The sequence below is a fragment of the Leishmania panamensis genome, assembly GCF_000755165.1.
Source record: "Leishmania panamensis strain MHOM/PA/94/PSC-1 chromosome 26 sequence".
NCBI classification, from domain to species: Eukaryota; Euglenozoa; class Kinetoplastea; order Trypanosomatida; family Trypanosomatidae; genus Leishmania; species Leishmania panamensis.
The window spans coordinates 64,402-87,336 of NC_025872.1; the positions used below are offsets into that span (position 1 = coordinate 64,402).

The 22,935-nt window shown below is 58.7% G+C and overlaps 9 protein-coding genes across 9 annotated transcripts; all 9 read right to left on the minus strand.

Moving 5' to 3' along the window:
- Window positions 1-161: 161 nt before the first annotated feature.
- Window positions 162-1,547, minus strand: LPMP_260270 (ras-like small GTPase, putative; the record flags this gene model as incomplete). The annotated part of the gene is made up of 1 exon (XM_010701546.1): window positions 162-1,547. The coding sequence occupies one exon, from the start codon at window positions 1,545-1,547 to the stop codon at window positions 162-164; it is 1,386 nt and encodes a 461-aa protein (XP_010699848.1).
- A 1,276-nt stretch (window positions 1,548-2,823) lies between these two features.
- On the minus strand, window positions 2,824-3,420 carry LPMP_260280 (hypothetical protein; the record flags this gene model as incomplete). Its single annotated transcript, XM_010701547.1, has 1 exon — window positions 2,824-3,420. One exon carries the CDS (start codon window positions 3,418-3,420, stop codon window positions 2,824-2,826), a length of 597 nt encoding a protein of 198 aa, XP_010699849.1.
- Window positions 3,421-4,597: 1,177 nt separating this feature from the next.
- On the minus strand, window positions 4,598-5,413 carry LPMP_260290 (nucleotide hydrolase, putative; the record flags this gene model as incomplete). Its single annotated transcript, XM_010701548.1, has 1 exon — window positions 4,598-5,413. The coding sequence occupies one exon, from the start codon at window positions 5,411-5,413 to the stop codon at window positions 4,598-4,600; it is 816 nt and encodes a 271-aa protein (XP_010699850.1).
- A 721-nt stretch (window positions 5,414-6,134) lies between these two features.
- LPMP_260300 (aminopeptidase-like protein) lies at window positions 6,135-8,768 on the minus strand (the record flags this gene model as incomplete). Its single annotated transcript, XM_010701549.1, has 1 exon — window positions 6,135-8,768. The coding sequence occupies one exon, from the start codon at window positions 8,766-8,768 to the stop codon at window positions 6,135-6,137; it is 2,634 nt and encodes an 877-aa protein (XP_010699851.1).
- Window positions 8,769-9,544: 776 nt separating this feature from the next.
- On the minus strand, window positions 9,545-11,548 carry LPMP_260310 (6-phosphofructo-2-kinase/fructose-2,6-biphosphatase-1-like protein; the record flags this gene model as incomplete). Its single annotated transcript, XM_010701550.1, has 1 exon — window positions 9,545-11,548. One exon carries the CDS (start codon window positions 11,546-11,548, stop codon window positions 9,545-9,547), a length of 2,004 nt encoding a protein of 667 aa, XP_010699852.1.
- An 805-nt stretch (window positions 11,549-12,353) lies between these two features.
- LPMP_260320 (C-1-tetrahydrofolate synthase, cytoplasmic, putative) lies at window positions 12,354-13,253 on the minus strand (the record flags this gene model as incomplete). The annotated part of the gene is made up of 1 exon (XM_010701551.1): window positions 12,354-13,253. The coding sequence occupies one exon, from the start codon at window positions 13,251-13,253 to the stop codon at window positions 12,354-12,356; it is 900 nt and encodes a 299-aa protein (XP_010699853.1).
- A 1,552-nt stretch (window positions 13,254-14,805) lies between these two features.
- Window positions 14,806-16,122, minus strand: CYC8 (mitotic cyclin, putative; the record flags this gene model as incomplete). Its single annotated transcript, XM_010701552.1, has 1 exon — window positions 14,806-16,122. One exon carries the CDS (start codon window positions 16,120-16,122, stop codon window positions 14,806-14,808), a length of 1,317 nt encoding a protein of 438 aa, XP_010699854.1.
- Window positions 16,123-17,622: 1,500 nt separating this feature from the next.
- On the minus strand, window positions 17,623-18,651 carry LPMP_260340 (inosine/uridine-preferring nucleoside hydrolase, putative; the record flags this gene model as incomplete). Its single annotated transcript, XM_010701553.1, has 1 exon — window positions 17,623-18,651. The coding sequence occupies one exon, from the start codon at window positions 18,649-18,651 to the stop codon at window positions 17,623-17,625; it is 1,029 nt and encodes a 342-aa protein (XP_010699855.1).
- A 1,069-nt stretch (window positions 18,652-19,720) lies between these two features.
- LPMP_260350 (hypothetical protein) lies at window positions 19,721-22,474 on the minus strand (the record flags this gene model as incomplete). The annotated part of the gene is made up of 1 exon (XM_010701554.1): window positions 19,721-22,474. The coding sequence occupies one exon, from the start codon at window positions 22,472-22,474 to the stop codon at window positions 19,721-19,723; it is 2,754 nt and encodes a 917-aa protein (XP_010699856.1).
- Between the last annotated feature and the right edge of the window lie 461 nt (window positions 22,475-22,935).

A 22,935-nucleotide genomic window follows, 5' to 3' on the forward strand; every position in this document is an offset into this window, starting at 1 on the left:
ACGACATCCACGTGTGCACAGATGTCTGCAGCCCTGTGTGCATACGTGTGCAAGGAAGCCCCACCACTCTCGTTCTGCATCATGTAGATCCATGCATGCGCGTCTCTCTCACGTCCAGTATAACAAAAGCATAAAAGAGACGAAGGGACGACGAAGAGGGCTCAGATGTAGTCTGGATTAGAGTCCCTCACCTCCTGCACGATCCGCAGTGGCACACCACGGAAGCCGAATTCCTCGGTGATGGCGTTCTTCATCATCTCCTGCAGTGCCTTGGGCAACTGGTTCTCCTCCTTCTTTGTTTGCAGCTGCAAGAGAAAGGTGGGTGGACGGGTGCTGATCTGCGTAATGCGTCCAACCCGTGCGACATGGTATGGTAGGATCACGGACTTCTCCAACTTGCGCCAGAACTTGGTCAACTCTGAACGACGCACGCGCTTATTCCACGTGTCGTACAGCTCCAGCACCTGGTCCATGAGCAAGGTCAGATTCATGCCAGTGTGCGCGGAGACGACTACAGCGCTGCTATACTTCACCTCCTGGACCTGCCGCTTGATCTTGAAGTCGATGGCCTCGGCGGTTGCGCTTTGGTCGAGCACCGCATCCCACTTGTTTGCGCACAGCACAAACGGGCGGCCCTCTTGCGCGACCGTGTGCAGGATGGACATGTCGTACTTGTTCGGATGGCCCTCTGTGGCGTCGAACACCACAATCACCACGTGCGCGTAGCGAATCTCCTTCAGCGAGAGGTTGTGGATGCAACTGAGGAACTCACGGTCAGTACGGTACCGCTGGCGCGCCAGCCCGGCTGTGTCGATCAGCTTCAGCTTCTTCCCCTTATAGGCGCAGGGGATTTCGATGGGGTCGCGGGTCGTGTTTGTCGCGTCAGCGGCGCGGTTCCGCTCGTAGCCGAGAAGACGGTTCACAAGGCTTGTCTTGCCGCTATTCGTTCGACCGACGATGGCCACGCGAATGTACTGCTCGGTGCAGTTGCGATCCCGAATCTCCTCCATGGCCGCCTCGTCGCCGCTCATGGCGAGATCTTCGATATCCCAGTCGTTCTCCACTTTGCGCATGGCGTGGATGTGATAGAGTGGCTCGAGCAGGGCTGACAGCATGTCGAGTCCCTCCCGTTTGCGCGCTGAGAATGGAATACCGTTGCCGAGGCCGAGGTGGTTGTACACGTCCAGCACGAGCGCCTCATCCTCCTCCGGCACGAGGTCCATTTTGTTGATCAGCAGGCACGCTGGTAGCTTCTTGGCGGCCAGGTACTGGATCAAGTCGTGCTCCTCCGTAGACACGTCCTCATCCACGGCCGTGACGAAGATTGCGGCGTCGGCCGTCTCGACGGTGCGAAATGCCTCCTCGACCAACTTGCCACCAACGAGTCCAGGTGTGTCGATGATGGTGAAGTGCAGGTCGTTCAGCACGGCGTGGGCCTCCACGCAGTCGCGTGTGATGCCGTTGAAGTCCTTCACAATGTTCTTCTTCGCCGGCATCGTGGGGTCCTGGCAGAGCAGATTAAAGAGCGACGACTTTCCGCTGTTCATGCGACCGACAATGGCAACGCGAAGACGCTGATCACCCAGCGTCTTGACGACCGGTGTCCAGCCGGCCACGCGCCGGCGCTGCTCGTCAGTACGTTTGGCGTCTCCCATGGCGGGGGAGATGTCATTCAATCGGCTTCCCGACCGCTTCACCTCCTCGAGCCAGTTAAAGTGAAGACCACTTCTGATTTGTGTACGCCGGGGTAACGCATTCACAAACTCCGGGGGTCCCTTCGCCGTCGACGTCGCACTCGTCGCCGCTCCACCGGAGGAAGTCGAAAGGGACGATGCACGCCGAGTAGACATTGACGAAAAGCCGCGACAGGCGCTCCCGAGAGAGGCGGATGTCGACATAACGGCAGGGCACGAGCTCACCAGCAGGCGACGTGCACGTGAATCGCCCCACAGTGTGGGGGAAGCGAAAGAGACGAGACGTCCAAGACGCATTGCAGAGGAGTGACGCGGACTAGCTGAGTGGTTAACTCCCTTTCGTGCGCGAGCTCCTCCTCGCTGGCAAAGACGCTTTGAGTGTCGGCCGTCGGGTGTGACGAATCACGAGCGACGCGACGAGGTGAGTGGAGAGAGGCCCTCCGCCGCAGAGCAGAAGACAAAGAAGAGGGGAGGAGAGCACTGATTGTATGTTCAGAGGGAGAGAAAAAATCTGCGCGTGCTCGAGAGCACATCATGTCGTTCCACAGTGCACGCACATTCCACTAGTTGGCTCGCACGTGAAAACTCACCGGGTGACGGGGAGGCTGAGGTGGCAAAGAGTAAAGAAGAATGAACGAGGGAGCGCACAAGTGAAGCGGTGGAGTCCACGCGCCAGTCCTCCCCGTTCCTATTTCAAAGACACGCTCTTCTTGCTTCCGCCGCTGCTCGTTTCCGCCTCGTCCGTAGAGCTAAGCAGGTCACAGCACACTGTCAGCAGCGCATGCTGCCGCTGCTTGTTTCGCTACCTCAGACTACTGCACCTCCCCTTGCTCGAGCACACACCAACGCACTCAGGGGCAACACAACGAGGGACGGAGAGAGAGGAGTGCAAGAGAACACAAGAAGCGAGGGTTACGATGCGGGGAAAAAGAGGTAAAAATGCGTGAGTGCGACAGGAGTAGCATGTCGACGCAGAAACGAGGAGCCGCCCTTTAGCGATCCCCGTCTTCCTCGGCTCTGTCGCTGTTTCGCGGGTGGCGTGGGGGGGGGGGGCAGGAGGATTGACGAGAGGCACTCAAGACGCAGAGGAACGGAAGACGGGGTGGCGAAGGGTACCTCAGCCATCACGCTACGTATTCTTCAGGTAGCTCTTCAGCTTTGCTGTTAGCATTGCCTTGGTTGCCTCATTTTTCGCGGTGGGCACACACGTCTCAAGCAGGTAAGTCGCCAGGTCCTCATGCCCAGGAAGAGAGTCGAGAACGAGCTGAACAAGCTCTTCATCGGGCGCCCTCTTACTGAGCTCACGGCGTACGACTGTCACAATTGGGCGCCCATCCCCCGAGTCAAAGCACTTGGCCGCCAACAGCGCCTTCACCGCCTCGGTGTCGATGTGGTCGCACGCCGTCATGAAGAGCTCGTCAAGATGCTCCTTCCGGATGGTGTCAGGGGCGTCCCTCATAAGATGGAACAGCGTGCTGAGTGGAAGCACGCTGGAGTGTATGATCGCCGTACTGACGAGAATGGCGAGCTGGTGGTCATTCGCCTTCTTGGCAAATGCCATCGTCGTTGACGGGTCCCACTGACGCTCGACAAGGTCAACAAATATCGTATCGCTCATGTTCTCCGCCACAAACTCGGGGTCCTGGATGAGCTCCTTCATCTGCTCCACATTATGGTTGCACACGCACATCTGCAGCTTTGATTCAAAGGACTGCCGCTGACCCATGACAGTGGGGCCGCACAGTGTGCGCGTCTGGACGTGTGGAGAAGCGTATGGGCGCTGAGAAAGGCGTACTCACCATGTGCGATGCGTCTCACGCTCAGGTTGCCAACAACACTTGCCTCCACCAGTGTGTTGCGGAGGGGAAATGACAGCTGGAGGAACACAGATGAAGAACAGCACCATGCCAGTCTCCTGTGGTAGTGCCGAATGTGCCAGTATAGGACCTTGAGAGCACAGAGATGCTACGGCAGTGGCCGCCGCGGGCGCTGACGCTCGTGTGCGTGTTTCTCGTATGTGTGTATGTGAGAGAGAGAGAGAGAGCGGGACCACACGACTGAGTGAGGAAGAGGCTGTGCACTCTGTTTGAGAGGCGGGAAAAGGGGGTGTGGCAAAGCGGTGGGGAGACGTGACGAGGGGTAAGGCGTGTGAGCTGAAGCTGGGAAAAAGAGGAAGAGGAGGTGGTGGACCGCATTCCCCGGTGTGCGCCAGAATCAAAGGAAAGCACACGGCGTGGCAGAGACCACGTGAAAGAGGAAGTAGAGGGAGCCCTCACACACAACACCCACAGAGGGAGAGAGCGACAGGCGCCACTTGGCCGCGCTTAGGGATGCCACTCCCCAGTCAGTCGAGTCGAGATCACAGTATTACGCCAACAACAAGAGTAGCAGGAGGGGCAGCTTCATGAAGACGGAGGGAAGTGAAAGCCAAGCGGCCTGAGAGGCACCAGTACAGGTCACACGTAGCAGCAAGTCTGCAGGGCTTCCGCGTTGGTTTTACTACCCCTTTGCACTCAATCTCCCCCATCTCTGATAACCACCAACGCCTCAGCACATCCGTCAGCTGCAGCTTCAGAGCGCAACGTTGACCCATTCTACACTTTCGTTACCCGTGGTGGTCGTTGCTTCGGCTGCGTCAACGGGAAAGCACTCGAACCCTAGCAGACGCGCGCACGCACATCCAAACAACAAGTACAACACTGCAGCCACAAACATTTGACGTGCCCGTGTGCGGGCGTCTGCGCTTGAACAAGTGGGACGGTGCCTGAGAGCATGCTCGCAACATGGTTGCGAGAGGGCGCATCAGCAATGAGGCTATTGAACCCATCCACCGCGACAGAGCTTACTAGCGCAGCCAGCAGACAACCATCTCACCCAGCACCCGCCTATCTGCTCACTACCTCTCAGTACTCAGTGCTGCAGTAGTTGATGAGCACGCGCGAGAGGAGCACCGGCAGACTCGAAATGATCGGACCGTACTTGCTGGAGTTCTCGTACAGATCGAAGAGCGGTGCTGCCACCAGCTCCACGCCCTCCTGCACCATGTTAAAGTATACCGTTGGCTCAACGTGTACGAGGTAAACCGTGCGCACTTCCCGTACACTGCTCGCCGCGATATGTGCTGGAACGTATGGGTACATGTGCGGTGTGAAGTACGGCCGATACCACGTCGACAACACCTCCCCGATACGGAAGAAGCGACCCGCCTTGGACGCGTTATGCGCCATGCCAACATCCACGACCGTGTCAGAGTTACCGGTGTTCGCCACCTCAGAAGCTCCGGCTGGCGTCTTCGCTTCGTTCAACAAGTGCCGGCCCAACTTGCGCAGTAGACAGCCTTCCTCTGCCTCGCCACGGCGACAGCGGCCGCCCGGCAGGCGATACATGACCTCAGCGTTCATGTTGGACGGCGGCACGGTACGCATACCGTCCGCATCGCGACTCCTCGCGTTTATCTGCTTCATGAGGAGAACGTGGGGGTGGCGGTGGAGGTGGACGAGAAGCACGCCCTCGACGGAGTGCACACACAGCTCTTCCTCACACCGCTTCTTCAAGGTTAGCAACTTTTCAATGGCGTTTCGGGGTCGAAGTAGAGCAGAGCTGCCAATGCCAGCGTTGACTTTGCGTCCCGACACTCCGCCGTTGCGGTTGGAAACATCCACTGAAGCCTGAGTGTAGTTCTCCACCGGGTAGACGTCGAGCTTCGCTTTTAGCGACATTGCCGCGCCTGTGCAATAGGCCCCTCTATGCGTGTAGGCGGGTGGATAGGCGAGGCACAGAGAGGCGCCGAAGAGGAGTAGGTGCACATAGGTGCAAGTGCACGAACACCGCAGTCCAGCCAGCTCAACAGTTGCATTTATCCGGAAAGAGGAGAAGAGGAACGAAGAGGAACGTAGAAGGAAGACGCGATAGAGAGCGACTGACGGACAGCCCCGCACCTTTCCCTTGGTGATGGTGTCTCGAGCCGCATGTGCGGTGCACGAAGTCGTGCCGTGGTTGACGTTTGACCACGCCTCTTGCGAGACACAGAGAGGCGCCCACAAAGAGAGAGAAAGCGCCTTGATGCGCAACCGCCACTACCACAACCCCACAGTGAGGGAAACAGACATCAGGGCCCACCGGCAAAAGTGAGTGCAGTGTTGGAGAAGGCTGGCGTGGCATACGGGCAGGTAGAGCCGCAGAGAAGAGGGGGACAAGCGGAGAGAGCAAGAAAAGGGTGCACTGGAGGTAACGGGCAACTTCACGACGCTCACACAGGATACGAAGGCCAGAGAAGGAGGGAAATACAGTAAAAGAGGGAGTGCGTAGCAGCACAGGTTGCAGCACTGAGCACAGCTGCCACCCCAAGCAGCGCCATGCTCTCCTCAACTTGCCGTGTTTCCTTGCACTCCTCCCGTTACCCCCACCCCCTACCAGAAGCGACCTTATCTTTCAGGGGGTTCACTTGCGCAGTAAATAGCGGGCAATCTTGGCGCCATCACGAGCGACCCACGCCGCATTGCACCGCAAGCCCTCCACGCCCTGTTCGAAGGCCATACGAGTACGAGACTGCATTTCACCAGGCATGCAGTCAAAGAAGCGACGCAGCGGAGTCACCATTGCCTCGTCACTACAATGCTCAAGCAGCTTCAGCATCCTCGCCAGCAGCACGGACGGCGCCTTCTGCGACAGAAGCGGCCACTTGTGGATGAGTTGCTCAACAAAGACGCGCTGCGTCTGTGCGCCCTCCGCCAAGCCTAGCAGCACCGTCAGCATGTCCTGACTGTTCACCGCGTCCGACAAAAGATAGTCCATCAGCCTTGGCACATCAGTGGACGGCTCCGCCACCGCTGCGAGTGCGCCAAGGTACTGCGCCCGTTCCTCCGCGTAGGTAGCTTTGGCGATGAGCTCCTGCACCTCGGCCATCGCCGCTGCACCATGGGTGTGGATGTGCACAGAGTACACGCAGCCGAGCATATCGAGCGAAATCGAGGATGTGGCGCGATTGTCGTAGAGCTCCTGCGCCACCGCAACTGTCTCGGCGTTGCTGCACGCGAGGAGCCGAGAGAAGATCAGCAGGCGCGATTGCTGAGTGCGGTGACCGTCGTCATGGCGCGGTTGCAACCCGAGCCGCTGCATCGCCGGAGCGTAGAGACGATCGCAGAAGTCGTTGAACGCGGCGCGCACCTCCGGCAGACAGCCACCGAGGATGCTACGCAGATTCTTCTCGAAGTGGGCCACCTCGCACCACACTGTGTAGTCCTCCTCGCTGTGGTAGTGCGAGAGAAGTTCCATGGCTTGCACCGTGTCACAGTAGCCTCCGCGCGCGAAGGCCGCGTAGTCTGCGAGGAGGGAGTAGCGGTCCGTGCCATTGATAAGCTTCGTGGAGAGCGGGCCCACGAGTCCGCGCAGCATCGCTTCCGTGTACTGCACACGGCAGAAGGCGATCTGGTCGCTGTTCACCTTCACCCAGACTGCGCCGTCGATCGGGACAGTGACGGTACGATCGGCGAGTACGATGGGTACCGTATTGACCTCACCATCTCCGGTCCCATATGTGTAGTACATGGGAACCTTCCACAGCGCCGCGTCCTCGGCTGGTGTCGCGTCGTTCAGGACGAGGAAGCGCCGCTGCGTCAGCGTCAGTGTACTGGCTTCTGCGTCGTGCACGGCCTGCACATACGGGTACCCCTGCTCCCTCGTCCAGTTGTGAAGAACCCCTTTCAAATTCGGTGCTGCTGGGCCAGAGAGGGCGTCCCATAGCTGCACAGACGTAGCCGCCGCGTAAGCGTAGCGGGAGAGATAGTTGACCAACCCGCGCTGGAATCCTGCCTCGCCGACGAACTTGGCCGCCATGCGCAGCACCATGGCTCCCTTAGAATAGCTGATGGCATCAAAGATGCTGTCCACCTCTTGCACATCCACCACCGGCAGTTCAATCGGGTGCGAGGAGCGCATTGCGTCCAGCTGGAATGCCCCGCTGCCCTCGTTGTACACAAACTGCGTGTCCACCACCCATTCGGGAAAGATCTTGCTCACTGCCCACATGGCCATGTAGGTGGCAAAAGACTCGTTCAGCCACAGGTCCGACCACCAGGCCATGGTCACCAAGTTGCCAAACCACTGATGGGCCAACTCATGCGCCACCACCATCGCAACCCGCTCCTTCTGCGTGGCGCTCGCCTCCGCCGAGGCCAGCAGCGTCTGCTCACGAAACGTGATGCAGCCCCAGTTCTCCATGGCCCCAAAGGCAAAGTTGGGCAACGCGATGAGGTCAAGTTTGGAAAAGATGTACGGGGACTGGAAGTAGGTCTCGTAGAGCGGCAGCACTTGCGCGGCCACCGTCAGTGCGAACTGTGCCTGCTCGATCTTCCCGCGCGGGGTAATGGCACGGATGACAATGGAGGAGGGCGATGCCAGTGCGCCGCCCTGCCCAGCCACTGCGGCAGCGCTCCGCGGCGCCGTCACCTCCGCCGTGTCCAGCTCCCCAATCACCCAGGCAACAAGGTAGGTGGACATCGCTATGGCAGGGCGGAAAACCCAGCGCGCCAAGCCGTCTGGCAGCTGCACTACTTCGAGCGGCGCGTCGTTGCTCCACACCTGCAGCTTCGCAGGAACGGTAATGTCGAGGGCAAACGTTGCCTTAATGGCAGGCTCGTCCCAACACGGAAAGACGCGGCGGGCTTCAGCGGGGCACATCTGTGTCGCCCCCACGTATGACGTTACGCCCTCGTACGTGTAGTGGCTGCGGTAGAAGGCGAAGAGGTTGTCAGTGATGGCCGCCGTGTAGCAGAATCGCAGCTGGGCAGCATCGGCGACTGCACAATCGACCTGCACAGATATACGTTGGTCCTCCGTCGACTCCATGATGCTCTGCACAGTCACTGGAGCACCACCGCCGACGGTGGCGCGCACCGAGACGTCCGAAAACGTCAGCCCCACCGCATTCAGCGTGAAGGAGTTGGTGGGCTCCGCGATGCGCACGTCGATGGTGACTTCAGCCGAGAAGGTGGCATGCTCCAGATCTGGAGAGATGGCTATGTGGTAGTGCGTCGGTCGGACATTCCTCGGCAGCACACAGCGCGCGGTAGTCATTAGAGTTCACAGAAGGGGCAGAGAGAAGGGCAAGACAACGCCTAAGTTCACGGACAACTGCCGGCGCCTTCAGGGCCCCATCCACGGCTAGGGTGCGTGAGGCGATGCACAGAAGCAACGAGATTGAGTGACGGCGCACAGGACTCATACAGACACTTCTGAGAGAGGGAATGCTATGTGTGCTAGTGCAGGGGGTGCACGTGCAGTGGCGAGGGTGCGCGGTCGGAAGTGCGGTAAACAGAGAAGAGGAGGCGGAGCACGCAGTCCAGGAGAGACCTCAAGAACGCGCAGGCAGAGAGAGAGAGAGAGATGCACGACTGCTGGCGCAGGGTCAGCGCATACAAACACACGCGCACACACACAACGAGAGGGGGACGGGCGGGAAGGAGAAGGCAGGAAAATCAGAAAAAAAAATAAAGGCAAAACGACGGTATAAACCGCTCGCAAACCAGACAAACATGACAAGGGGAGAGAGGAAGGCGGTAAAGGAAGCTTCAGGACTAGTGAAAGACATCCTCCCCTGGATGCAATCGCACGAAGCCCCGTGACGCCCGTCTTCTTCGCTCCACACAGACGCACGCACACGCGCACACACACAGAGAGAGAGGCACAGAGACAGATGCGCGTGCACGCGTTTTTCTTTCTGGTTAGCATTCGAGAGAAATGCGCTAACATGGCAAAATAGAAAGACAGAGCGCCCATCAGCGCCAGAAACACACAAACACCCTTGAAAGAGAGAGAAGGGGGCGCTGCCACTCCTCTACACGCAGCCGCTGTCAGGTGGACAGTTCCGTCTCGCTCCGCTGTATAGCCACGACGGCCTCAGAGAGGTCAATGAGCTCGGCGACGCGGTTCACACCGACCATACGGATTTTGACGACGTGCTCAAGCGGGATGTCGATTTTGAACGCGTTCTGCGGTGCGACGATGTTATCGCCGTCCGTCACGAAGTACGAGTAGAGACCCTGCAAGAGATGGAGGTGAGAGGTGACCAGCACTGGCGTGGTGCTGGCCTGGATGTCGTGGATGTGAGGCTCCAGGCGCGAGTTAAAGACTTGGTGAATACACTCGCCATTCGGCCATGCAGTGTAGTATGGGTCCGCCTTCATGGACTGCAGGGTGTTCGGCATTGTTCGCATAACGTCAGACAGCAGCTGTCCTTCGCAATCGCCGTGATTGATGTCGTCCAGTGTAGGAAAATACAAGACGCGGCAGCGCAGAGATGGGCTGCCTACCACTTGCTCGGAGGCAGTGGTCGGCGTGGAATGATGCTTGATGGACTCCTCGGCAAAGTAGTGCACTGTCTGCGTGCACCGCTTCGCGCAGCTCGTCATGACGGTCAAGGACGTTGTGGACGGAATTTCCTTATGGAAGTATTCAAAGAGGACACGGCTGTAGGCGCGGCCTCGCTCGGTGAGGCGCGAGTTGCCACCGATGCGATCGCTCAGTAAGTCCACGTACTCGCCGGCGCGAGTGAGGTACAAGTTCATGGGGGAGTGACTGAGGTTGTGAAGCATAAAGGCTAGTCGGCTGGGCATCCAGCCAGAGATCATATTCAACGAGTACGTCTGGGTGTCCTCAATGCGAATGTAGGACATATCACAGTCTGTAACTGGATTGAGGGTCTTGTACACCGCCTCGTGCTGCGCCATCACCTTGTAGTAGCGATCCACAAAGTCCTCCGGTGCGTTCGGGAACATTTCCTTGGCGTGCAGGATATTGCGGTGGATCGTCTCCTTGTTGTTGTTCACCACCTCCACAAAGACGACGCGCGTCATGTTGATCTGGCGCGTATCGCGAATCGCACGCAGGAGGTACTGGCGCCGTGCATGTGTTGTCTGTGTGCCGTCAAGGATGGCAACACCGCTGGTCTTGCAGATGTACGTGGTGAGGTCGTGCGCCAGCTCCTTGGCAATTCGAAACTCCACTTCCGCCACGCCGGTCGGAGACAAGACGCTGGCGTCTCTGTCCACCCCCTCCGTCATAGTCCGCTCGACACGACGGCGGCATGCTTGGTGCGAGAAGATCCTGCACGCTAGCCCGTTCCACTGGAAGTACCGCCGAATTTGCTCCGCAACATAAGTCTTGCCGCGCCCTGGAAGCCCCACCATTATGACAATGAGGGATCCGAGCATGGGCTGTGGGACGGCGGAGAAGTCCGGCGCGTGCATCGATGCAGGCGACAGCTCGAGGGACGATGGCTGCCCGGTAAAGGAATCAGGCGCCGCGTTGGCCCCGAAGTTGAAGCAGCGTGACAGTGCCTGCACGACGTCACCGAAGCCGTTCTCCTCTGCTACTTCAAGAGGAGTGTTGCCGTCGCGGTCCAGCAGCGAGGGATCGGCGCCGAATTCAAGGAGCACCATGACCACTCCTAGGCGACCATTCGTGCAGGCAATGTGCAGCAGTGTACTCCCGTCGTAGTCACGACTGTTGGGGTCTGCGCCGCCGGTCAATAGAATTCGGGCACCGACGGCGTCGCCAGAGGCCGCCAGTTCACATAGTTCCACGGTGAGCATGTGCAACACGACGGGATCGACGACATCTTCGGGGATGAGGTTATGCTGCCCAACTGAGTCAGGACCGGCAGTCTTGTTCTCGCTTGCTTCTAGCGCCTCAAGGTGCTGGTTGATGCGTGCAATCTCCTCTTGGATCATGGCCATGCGCTGAAAGGAAATGGGCTTCTGGCGCCGCTTCCTCGAGGCCTCGATGCCACTGTAGGGCTGCGAGGTCAACGCCGGACTTGCGAACGCCACCCCCGTCGTTGGAGATGCCTCAGACATCTCGATGCACACTCGTGTTCTTGTGAACAGTGGCTGTGGATGTGCCACAGCCCCCCACTTGAAAGGGCAGCGCAGAGAGAGAGGAGGAGGAAGAGGAGGAAGAGGAGGAGAGGAGCATGGCGGTGGACGTCGTATCGGCGGCAACGACAGTACAGGCCTCTATGGGGCCGCTTAGGCAGTGGAGGAGGGTGTGTGGACCACTCAAGGAGGAACAGTCATCCATCACAGCGCGTGGCACTCTGAGAGGCGGTACGAGTAACCTCGTTTTTCTAGCGAGAGGCAAACGTTTGTTTCTCTCCGATGTCAAAGGGGGGGGGGGAAGTGACTCTGGTGGACATGGACAGTGACACGCCCCGGTGCTGCGAGTGCCGGCTTTCCTTTCATTGACGCCCTCATAGAGTGTTGGCACACCAGCCACGCCGCCGCTGCATGCTGGGCATATTTCAAAAGTTCTCGAGTAGTGGTGCTCATGTCCACAGGCTTCAGGGATGATGTGGCTGTGGGGAGAGGGGAGGACCGTCTCATGTCAGCCTTGTTTGGGGCATCTTTTGCATGGCTGGCAGAGAGAGATGATGATGCATCCTCACAGACGCACCCTCGCCAGCCGGCGATGCAGCGCACAGGACGTGGCATGCGGAGAATAGAGGTTCCCTTCTCCTGCGAAACTAGCGATCTGCACAGCGCTGCATCTCTTGCCCTCCCCCGCCCTCTTCCCCATCACCTCTCCTCTCGTGTCACTTCCTCCCTGGAGGCACACGCAGGCTCTCAATGAGAAAGCTGGAAGAGGTGGAGCGCACCGCGTAGCTTACGATACGCTCACCGCAGCCTTGAAGCCCTCGAGGGTGTTTTGGAGGAGCATGGCTATCGTCATGGGGCCCACGCCACCGGGCACCGGGGAGATCCACGCAGCGCGCGCGGCAGCCGCCTCGAAGCAGACGTCACCGACAAGACGATAGCCCGCCTTTTTCGATGGGTCTGTCACGGGCGTCGTGCCAACATCCACGACGGCGGCCCCCTCCTTAATCCACTCCCCCTTGACATACCCGGGCCGACCCATTGCCGCGACGACGATGTCGGCGGTCCGCAGGTAGTCAATCATGTCCTCCTCTGACGTACCGGAGTGCAGAATGGTGACAGTGGCATTTTCCTTCATGAGGAGCGCGGCAACAGGGGCGCCAACGATGTTGCTGCGGCCCAGCACAACCGCGCGCTTGCCGGCCATCTCGATACCACAACGCCTCAAGAGCACAATGACGCCCTTCGCCGTGCATGGAGTGAAGGGCGGCGCCCTGTCCTTGCAGTGGAGCAGGCCAATGTTAATGGGCAGCAGCGCATCGGCGTCCTTGCATGGGTTGATCTTCTCTAACGCTTGATGTTCATCCAGGTGCTTCGGTAGAGGCAGCTGGACAATGATGCCGTGGCAGCTCGGGTCACTGTTCAGCTTCTCAACGTTGGACTCCAGCACCTCCTGCGAAGTGTCCTCTGGCAGTTCAACATTGAAGCTGGCCATCCCAACCTCCACGGCGGCTTTGTGCTTCAGCTGCACATACTTTTGAGAGTCCTTGCGCTGCCCTACGATAATGGAGGCGAGGCCTGGCACCTTGCCGCCGTGAAGCTCTCTCAAGGCCGCTACCTCATCCTTAATCTCACTGAAGATGGCGGCCGCAATCGCTTTGCCGTCAATGACCTGAGCAGACCGTATCATGATGTGTACAGACACACCCTTGCGGACGACAAACTGCTGATGACGATAGAAAATACCGCGGTTGCTGGTAGACAAGCACGGGTAGAGATGTGAAGGCTCAGAGTGATTTTCTCTTGCACGTGATCTACCTCTGGTGCTGCACCGCCCCTGTGCTTGCACGTTGGTACCAAATCAGCTTTGGCGTAATGGAGACCCGAAAGAGATATGAAGAGGCGTGTAGGGCAGTGATGAGAGGAGCTTCCCGCTTGAATGCGTCACAGCACATTGATGAGTCTCTTACGAGCAAGAAAAAGCAGCACGAGTTGGGAGTGATGGTGACGTGTGTGAGAGAGCCAGAGGAGTTGGGGATGGCGTTGCTCGTGAGAGCCGGTGTGGATGTGATGAAGGAAAAAGGGGAGAATACGCAATGTCCTTCAGCGTACAGAGAGTCATGGCGCGGAGCAGTGCGGCCATTGTGGCGGAGAGAGAGAGAGAGAGACGCCACGCATGACCATTGGCACACCCACGTGATGCATGCATGGGTGCCCAATGCGCAACAGAGTTGGACACACGGTGTGCGAGAAAATGGGAGTGTGGGAGGACCTGGAAGAGGTGAGGTAATGAAAGTTTCAGCACCCAGCAGGAACCGAAGCAGTGAGAAGCAGCAGCAGCAGCGCCACACACAAGCTCCTCGAATCCCGCTGTATGCACCCACGGCAAGGTATGGCGTGCCTCAGGCCTCACAAAGAGCTCAATCGGTCCAGATGCACTTGAAGCCCTATGTAGCAACTCCATGGAGCAGCTCCCTGCTGAATCTGCACGGTCATGGACGGAAGGAAGCGGGAAGCGCCGGCATTTGTTGAGCAGGGCATCCGACACGCAACCCTTGAGGCCTCACCACAAACGGTACGCGGATACACGTGAGATGTCTTCGGCTTTGCGGCATTTCTTCGCTTGTTGTTCGACGATATACATTCGTTCCCCCATTACTTCGACCCACTCACCTTCTAACCTCCACCAAGACTCCTCCGCATCCACACACACACACTTGTCTACCAGTGATTACCCGTCCAGGTGCGCTCCTGTGTGTATGGGGGTGTCTCTGGGTGGGCGTCTGTCGAGACACCCGAGAGTGACGGAGCGCCGGGAAGTAGAAAAGAAGGAGCACCAGCGCAGCGCCCCCATCACCTACGCCACAAGCGCAGTCGCCAAGGAGAAAAACAAAAAGAGTGGTCACCACCCATCTGTGCACCGCAGAGAGAAACGCTACACAGGCAAAGTAACGCGAGTCGCGCACAGACGCACGCAGAGCGCGCGATGCAAAACAGAGAGGAGCACGCCTATATGGAAAGTTCAACAGTTAAGGGGGGGGGGGGAAGAAGAGAGACGTACGGCGCGCATCGAGCTATGGGTGGGTGGGTGTGACTGTGCATCTACGCGCACAGGTGTGCATGGGTGCATCTATGCATCTATGTTGTTAACTGGAAAGGAAAGTGGACTCGCAATAAGCGGGGTTGTCACTGAAGCTCCACAAGCGGTAATAGCTGTGCAAGTGTGGAGGGAAAGGGCACGCTTACTGACTGGCACTGAGCGAGGAGCGGCACGACAGGCTAGGGAACAGGACTGCTATAGGAATCAGACTCACGGCATGGCGCTCTGGCTGAGCATAGATCTGCTTTAGCAGGTTGCCTGGAGTGCGTTCGACGTTGTTCTTCTGCAGCGCAGCGCACACAACTGGCAGTAGTACGCGCACCGACTCACTTGGCTCACCGGTTGCGAGGCGGGCAGCGTGGCGACTGCTGTGCAGCGCCGCAGCTGCCAGGCAAGACTGCCTGTACTGTCCGTAGTAAGTGTGAACGGAAAGCGAAGCGATGAGATACTCGAGAAGTCGGAGCTGCTCCGGGGACGCCGGCGGGTCCTGGTGCAGCACAAGAGCCTCGCAGAAGTGGTGCAGCGTGGAGACAGCCGTATCGAACTGCAACGCCCGCACGATCTCCTCCTCTGCCGCCATGACGTTTTCCTGCACGAGTTTCATCTTGACGGACACGAAGTGTGGATCCAATGTGGGCCACGAGTGGTCGCACTTGGAGGCGAGCAGCAGGGCTGCCATACTGTACAGCCGCAGCTCCTCTTTGGGGGTGCTGCGGCGGGCGAGGAAGCGGTCAAGCAGGGCTACCGCGAGGAAGTAGGCATCGAGGGAGAGCGGCACACCGCAGAATATGGTGAAGATGAAAAGCTCCTCGCAGACGCGTGCGCGAACAGACTGCACCGACACGCCTAGCTTCGGCGGGTACACCATGGAACTCTGAGCTCGCTCGTCCATGTCGATCAAGTCGTCCAGTACTGTGGGGTAATAAACCCCCGCGAAGGTAAAGGCTCCAAATCTCTGCTGCACCGCGTCCCGCAAGGCGATGCAGAGCGCCAGCGAGTCCACTGCTTCGTCTGCGAGACGTGCACACAGCCACTCCTCCACCCACTCGCGGTTGTAGGGGCCCAACTGAATCGCCAACTGGCGAACCTCGCCCGCCGTTAGTGGCTCCTGCAGCCGTGCCACCAGCAGCACCTTCTCCTTCAGCTCCATCAGCGTCAGCTCCGTTCCTTGCAGCAGCACGTGTTGGCGGCGAGTAAGGACGGCGACGATCTGGTCACTCAACTTACGCGAAGGGTCGCGCGAGCGTCCCCACACTTCACCGAGGATGCGCACAGCTTTAGCGTCGGCGCGCTGGAAAAGTGGAAAGAGGAATCGCTCCACTTGCTCGGCGGTGAGGATGTAGCGGTTGCCCTTCAGCTCCGTCTCGTCGTCCAAGTCGCGCACAAAGTGGTCGCGAATGCGCTGCTGAATCACCCTAAACGTCAGCGGCTTCAACGCTTCCTTCTGCGTCTTCTCCATCTCTTGTTTGGCAGTCACGTAGACCGGTATGCGCAGCACCGCCTGCGAGCAGTCAAGTGTGGTGCCACAGGGCGGCGGCGGCGGCGGCGGTGGCGGTGGCGACGACAGATTCAAAGGAACAGCTCCCAGAACTTGACGGGTTGGCGCGATGCAAGCGCCTCTCGCAGACCCGCTGCCATTGTGGCTGGTGTCCTTCGCTGCTGACATGTACGGCGCCTTAAACAGACGTCGATGAATGTTGGTGTGTTGAGCAAACGAAAAGTGTGCGTGATGCTGCTGCGGCTTTGGGTGTGAGACGGTGTGCAGATACGCGTACCTACAGATGAAGGGAGGGGGTAATGAGAAAGACGGAGGCGGCTCGCGACTCAACGAGACGGAACCACGACACCTGTTCAGCTCTGTGGAATAACGTATCACCTGCCCCGCTGCATATCTGTGTGTTACGTGGGTGCGTAAGTTCCAAGACAATGGAGAGAGAGAGAGAGTGGCGAACGGAATAGCCGCCCAGGGAGATGAGGGCTCGAGATGACACCACTCAGACGCAGGTGATACCAGATGTAATGCACACCTCTCTCTAGACACCTGCCGCAGCACACACACACACACATCCTTCCTCGTCCCTCTTCCAGTGACAGAGGGCACTGCCAGACAGCACGCGAGTTCCCCACCTGGCTGCTCACAATAATTGCAAGCAGGAACACCAAGCAAACAGGCGAGAGGAAAGAGTCGCAAGAAAATGACAGGTGCACCGTACGCCTCCTCTGCCTGTCTACTCCTTCATTATCAGAGGAAGGTCATAAAAGGGCTGCTGAGGTAGCGGGTGGGGGGGGGGGGGGGGCAGTGGAGAAGCCAAGGGCAACACCGCTGCGGGAAGCCACTGTTTTGTTCGTGGGTGCTTCTGCAGTCTTTGATAGTCGAGCGTAGTCCAACTTTATTCGGGGCGGTGCTTCGCTTGCACGGAGAGTCACACAGAAACACGTAGAGAGAGAGAGAGAGACACGCCATGGGCACTGCACGTTGCAGCTAAAAGGGGGGGGGGCATTAAATCGACGGTCACGGAGGCGTGAGGAGCCCTGAAGCGGAGGAGAAGCGTGGGCAGGGCAGGGAGAGAAGGAGGCTCGAATTTACTTGCTCGTAACTGAGCCAAAATAAAGGACAAGAAAAGCCCCGAGACGCACCACGATACAAACGCATCACCAACCAGAGCACGTCAGGCGGAGTTCAACAATGCGTTGAAAGAAAATGCGAAGCCTCTTACGTCAAGTGGATCCGCGCCCTCCTCCTCGCTTCTCCGCTCTCGCCAAGCTCAACACGCCTGCCCACCCCCTTTCTTTTCCGGCCTGTGTCGCTCTTCTCAAATTCACTACAGAAGTCAGAGTGCGCATCCGAGTTGGGGGAACGCAACACAAGGCGGGTCCACACTCGCCCCCCCCTCCTTCTCTGTCGTTCTGTCCATCCACTGCGGACGAGATGCACCCGCATGAGGCGGCAAAAGCGGCACTACACCAGAGGAAGCTTGTCCACACGGAGCAGATGGCTAAAGAAGGTGTCTGCCGCCACGCTCAGCATGACGCGTACAAGTGCACCCGAGGCGGGACGGTAGGACTGACCATCCGTGATGTTCGTCCCGCCTGTCCTCACGCGGACAGGGATGGAAGTGTACGTGGCGGTTTCCCGAACTTGTGCGTCGGATGCGTAGACGGCTGCCATCAAACCCACGGTTGTGCTGCTCGAGGGGTCGATGTTCGTGTAGTACCACTGCAGCCCTGAGGCCACGATACCTACGCTCGCAGCAGTGGAGGACAGATTCGACACGATGGCCGCATAGGCCTCCTCTGTCCATGCGATGGCCACGTCAATGGGAAACAGAGTCACCTGCCGACCATGCGAACCCGCCAGAATGTGGTCCGCCGCAGAGGGATCCATGTAGAAGTTCCGCTCCGCCTTCGTATTGGTGGGGAGGAGGACGTTTGCGTTGCCCGCCTTGTTGAAGGCGCCACCGGCAACAAAGATGTCGACGATGTTGGAGCGGTGCGTTGAGTACGCTGCTAAAAAGTACGCCGCCTCCGTGCACGGACCGGCAATGATAAACTTGACGAGCCGCTTCGCCACCATCTGGTCAAGCGGGGCCGCAAAGTTGTCGGGGGAGGACATATGCGAGGCGTACACTGGAACAGCCTTTGTGTACCCCTCCGCCTTGAGTGCACTGAGGATGGCCTCAACGTTACCGGTCTTCGAACGCAACCTCTCGACAGCGAGGCTGTTGTTGTTCAGCACAATCATGCCGATGATAATGTCACGGCGCTGGGCAAGATAGCGAATCACCTCCATGTTGTACGGCGTGCCGTCGGTGAAGAGCACAATAGGGACAATGGCCGACGTCGTCTTCGCAGTCCGCCCAAAGGCATAAATGACGAGTAAAAGGAGAAAGAGGAAGTAACATGCGAGCGCAATGCGCTTGAGAATGCTGATCTTGCCTGGCTGCGGCACGTCATTCCAGCGTTGGTAATACTCCTTGAGCTGATCCATTTCTTTCCGTTCGGTCTCTCCTCGTGCGTGTCGGCGTCTGGTGAATTGGGGGGGAAGGGGGGGGGGCAGGACAACGCGAGGGGACGAAAGTGCGCCCAGCCAACGTGTCTCACGGCAGTGTAGAGGGAAAAAATGCCCAGCGGTGGCGAGAAGAGGAGGAGGGTTGGCCACGCTCTCCGTCACCCTGCGACACGCGAGCGAAGGGCAGACCCACCACGAGGACAGTGACGGACACTGCAGAGCAGCGACACTACAGCGAGGACGATATCAAGACAGCGAGGCGACGAGTCACGCGAAGAGCGACGAGCAGAGCCTAGGGCCCGCATGCGCATGCAGGGAGGTGACGGGGTGTAAAGAAAATGCCACAGGCATACGCCCGTGAAGTTGACCGTGTGGCAGATGAGGTATGGGGAGGAGAGGAGTGGTGCGGGTAAAGAGGTGGCAGCTGGCAGAGGGAAGGGAAAGGTGTGAAGAGACGACATCGACGTCAAGGACGAGGAAAGAGGCGCATCTCAAAGAACAACGAGAAAGGCCTCTGGTAAGAATGGGATGCCCCACCCTGCCCGCTTGCGACTCCTGCAGGGTAGAGCTGCAGTTCGTTCGTCCCGTCCCACTCTCTATCCGATGTGGCGATAAGGCGACTGTTGCTGTTGACGTTTTGCGGCCAGAACTGCGTCACGTGTGCCGGCAAAGTATATTTGGGGGGGGGGGGTCTTGTACTTCAGTGGTCGCAAGAGCGATAGCAACACCACGACAAAGACGAGCCAGAGAGAACACACAGAAGGCGTGAATTGACGAGGTACAACTCTTGCGAAAGGGGGAAAGAAGCAGCGCAAGAGAGAAGTCGAGGACAAATCACTGGCGTATACGTGCGGCCTTACGCCTCCCTCCCTCCTCCTATCCTCTCCCCTGTTCTCGCATTCCTCCGGCGCAACCAATGTCGTCACATCCTCTTCCACTGAACCAGGTCAGTCCGTGTAGAGACAACTCCATCAGCCTGACAGGAATGAAACTCACAGAAAGGTTGAGTGCTGTGGGTGTGTGTGTGGGGGGGGGGGTGGAAGGGGCTTCACTGCAGGCTAGAGGCATCAATGTGCATGGCATAGTTCCGCATGTGCAGGAGGATGTTCTGGTTCGACACAATCAGCGTGCGGATCGGTCGTTGTGCGAACGCCGGCGGATGCGACTCCACTGCAGCGGATATGATCTTCAGAAAGCGCGTATTGCACACAAGACACTCCATGCACGCCTGCGCAATCACCTCGTTCGCCAGCGGCATGTTGTACATGAGAGACATCACCTGCGTTCGCATGGAATCCAGCGACGGCTTCCAGGAAAGCAGGAAGTGGTCGGCGATGCGAAGCAGCATAGGTGGCGGAACCTCCTCATTACTTCGCGCCACGCTCATGAAGTCGTAGAAGTACATGTCCAGCAGCTCCTCCAACAAACGCGTACGATACGTGTTATACATGCTGCGTAGCTGGGTGAAGTCGAAGCGCTCCGCTAGCCTGGTGCCACGGCGCTCCTCGCCAGGGAAGACGGCGCACTGCGCGGAAGCCCACATGTAATGCAGTTGGTTCACCACATATGCGTCGCGCATCACCGCTGCATCGATGCCGCTCTCAGCGGGCTGCGACAAGGCCGCCGAGCCAGCGTGAGTGAGGATGTGCTTGACGATTTCCTCGGCGTAGTGAATCACCTGAACACGCAGGAAGTCGATGTTGCCAACGAGCGCAACGAAACGGTTCTGACTTTCCGCTGTACCCACCTCGTCCTCCGCCGCCATTAGCGCCACCGCACGCCTGCGCAACTCCGCGTGCTCTGGCTCCTCCCAGGCCAGCGAAGCGGCAGGGTCTCTGAGGTTCGCGACTCGGTGGTAACTGGCACCCGGGCTACGTGAGTTTGGTGGAGCTGCCAGTCGCGCGCTGACACCACCAACACCGTCACCGGTGTCCGCGATGCATCCTGCAGAAGACGAGAACGACGTCGTAGAAGACGACCTGCTCGACTGCTCCGCTGGGTGCGCCTTTTCACCCTGTGCCATCGTCATTCGCTCTTCGGCCAGCGCCGCTCCGAGAGCAATGCCTAACAAGGCGCAGGACAGCGCGCTGTAGTTGCGCACAAGTGGGTGTACTGTTGCGATGCGCTCTGCGACAGAGTGCAGGTGCGCTGTGGACGCCGCAAGCGTGGAGATCTGTGCAGAGCGGAGAGCGACAAGCTGCGCGTCAAAGGTGCGCTTGAAGCTGGGCCACAGAAGAACCAGAAGCGAGTCGAAGAACGTGTCCAGGCACGCGAGCTTGCGGACTGTCTTCATGTAAAATCGGTACTCGTGGCAGAGGCGAATGAGCATCAGCAAACCGTAGATGTCCTCCTTGGCGTGCTGGTTCACGCTCGCATGGGGGTGTTGGTTCAGGAGTTGCCGCACACCTCCCGAGGACTGCAGTAGCACCGCCTCCGAGACGTAGTCGACGATGAACTGCAGTGTCGGCCGAAACACGTCCACGTAGACGGACGTGTCGCCTGCAAAGAACTCGAACGTGAAGAGATACTCGTGCGTGACCGCGTCACTGAGGAGGTGCAGCACGGAGCGCAGCGTCTCCTCGTACGAGTGCCGGTGACCAGCTGCCTTCTCCAGGGTCGGGATCAGCGGCGGCGCGAAGGTCCGGGCGAAGATCTCGCCTCGTTTGCCAAGCTGGAACACCTCGCCGTCGGCATGGAATCCTTTGAGGTGCACACTGGTAACGTATGGCAGCGTGTACACAACATCTGGCGCAGTAGGCTGCACCTTCGTGAAGCTGTTCAGTAGGCTGCTGCTCACGGAGCCGAAGGAGGCACTCGTCGTGGTGCTGTACTCCATCGCGTTCAGGGTCAGGATGTAGCCCTGAATTTTGCGGAGGTACAGAGAGGACATTATGAAGCAGTACTGTTGCTTGAACTCGTTGTAGATTGCACGTGTGATGCGGTAGGGGACCAGCGTTAGCTGCCGACTCCCTTCCGTGCCGCAGGCATAGGTGTGCCGCAGCAGAGGTGGAGCGGAGCGCAGGAAGTGCACAAAGACGGCGTGCTGCTTGAGACTGTTCTCCTGCTGAATGCACACATTTGTGTTTGGTACCGTCAGCACATGCAGCTTGCGCGAGAGGAAGTCACGCACCTTGATGCATGCAAACACAGTCAGGCTGTCGAGAATACTCAGCAGCTCCGTGTAGATGGTGAACTCTGTCAGGGGCAGGCGCAGCTCTCGAGCAGTGCGCTGAGGGGCGGTGCCGTTACGGGGGCCAGGTGACGCAGCGGACCCTTGGGGCTCCGAAGGGGCTGGCTGCTGCTGCTGCCACGTACCTTTTCGGTAGTTCAAGTACTTCAGTAGCTCACGCAGGGTTAGCTGGAAAAGCATCCCCAACTCCCCATCATTCGACTGCGTCACGATCTGCACAAGCTCCGGTGGTACAACGAGGTGGGAGATTGTGGTCCAGAGGATCCGCTCCGTCACGCGCGCGTTGTTCAGCTCAATGGATGTCTTCGCCAGCGTCTCGCGCACTTCGCCAATGTCGTGCTGAATTCGATCTAGCTTCTCAATGAACTTCTCCAGCACCGTCTCCATCTCCTCCAACACTGTCACACACTCCCTCAGCGACACATGCAGCGAGGATACCCACCCACCCTTCTCGATCAGGAAGGACTGGACAAAGGCGGCGCACACATCCTGCAGGGCGGTGCGCGAGGCGTCTCCGTCGAACTGCCTCCTGGTGCCGAGGTTGGCCTCGATGAAGCTATCTGTAAGATCGATGGTCGCCAAGTCATCGAGATCGCTCTGACTCAAGGCCATCTTGCTTACCCGCCCAGAAGCACCCGTTCGTGTAGCGCCAGATGCACCTCGTTTGTCTGAGGGCGTTTCTCATGTGCGTCGAGTGCCCTTCTGGGTTGGGCGCACCTGTGCGCACGACACCTTCTGCTTTGCACTCTTCTGTTGGCTTCTGCACGTGGGCACACAGACAGACACACACACACACACACACGCACGCCACCAATCGGTTTGGCACAGAGGGAGAGGAAGGAGAAGTGGAGACAAGGTAAAGTAGGGAGAGTGTGTGTGAGAGGTGGTGAAGACACGCAGCGCTGGCCCCTCCAAGGCGCATCTCATATTCACGGGATCCGAGCGAGAGGAAGAAACAATTAGGGGACGAAGGAGGAGCCGCAAAGGACGAGGTGCCGACGGTAGCCTCTCTCTCCTTCGCCCCACCTCCAAAAACTTCGGTGTTGCGGTCCCTGTACGCCTGTCTGCTCCCC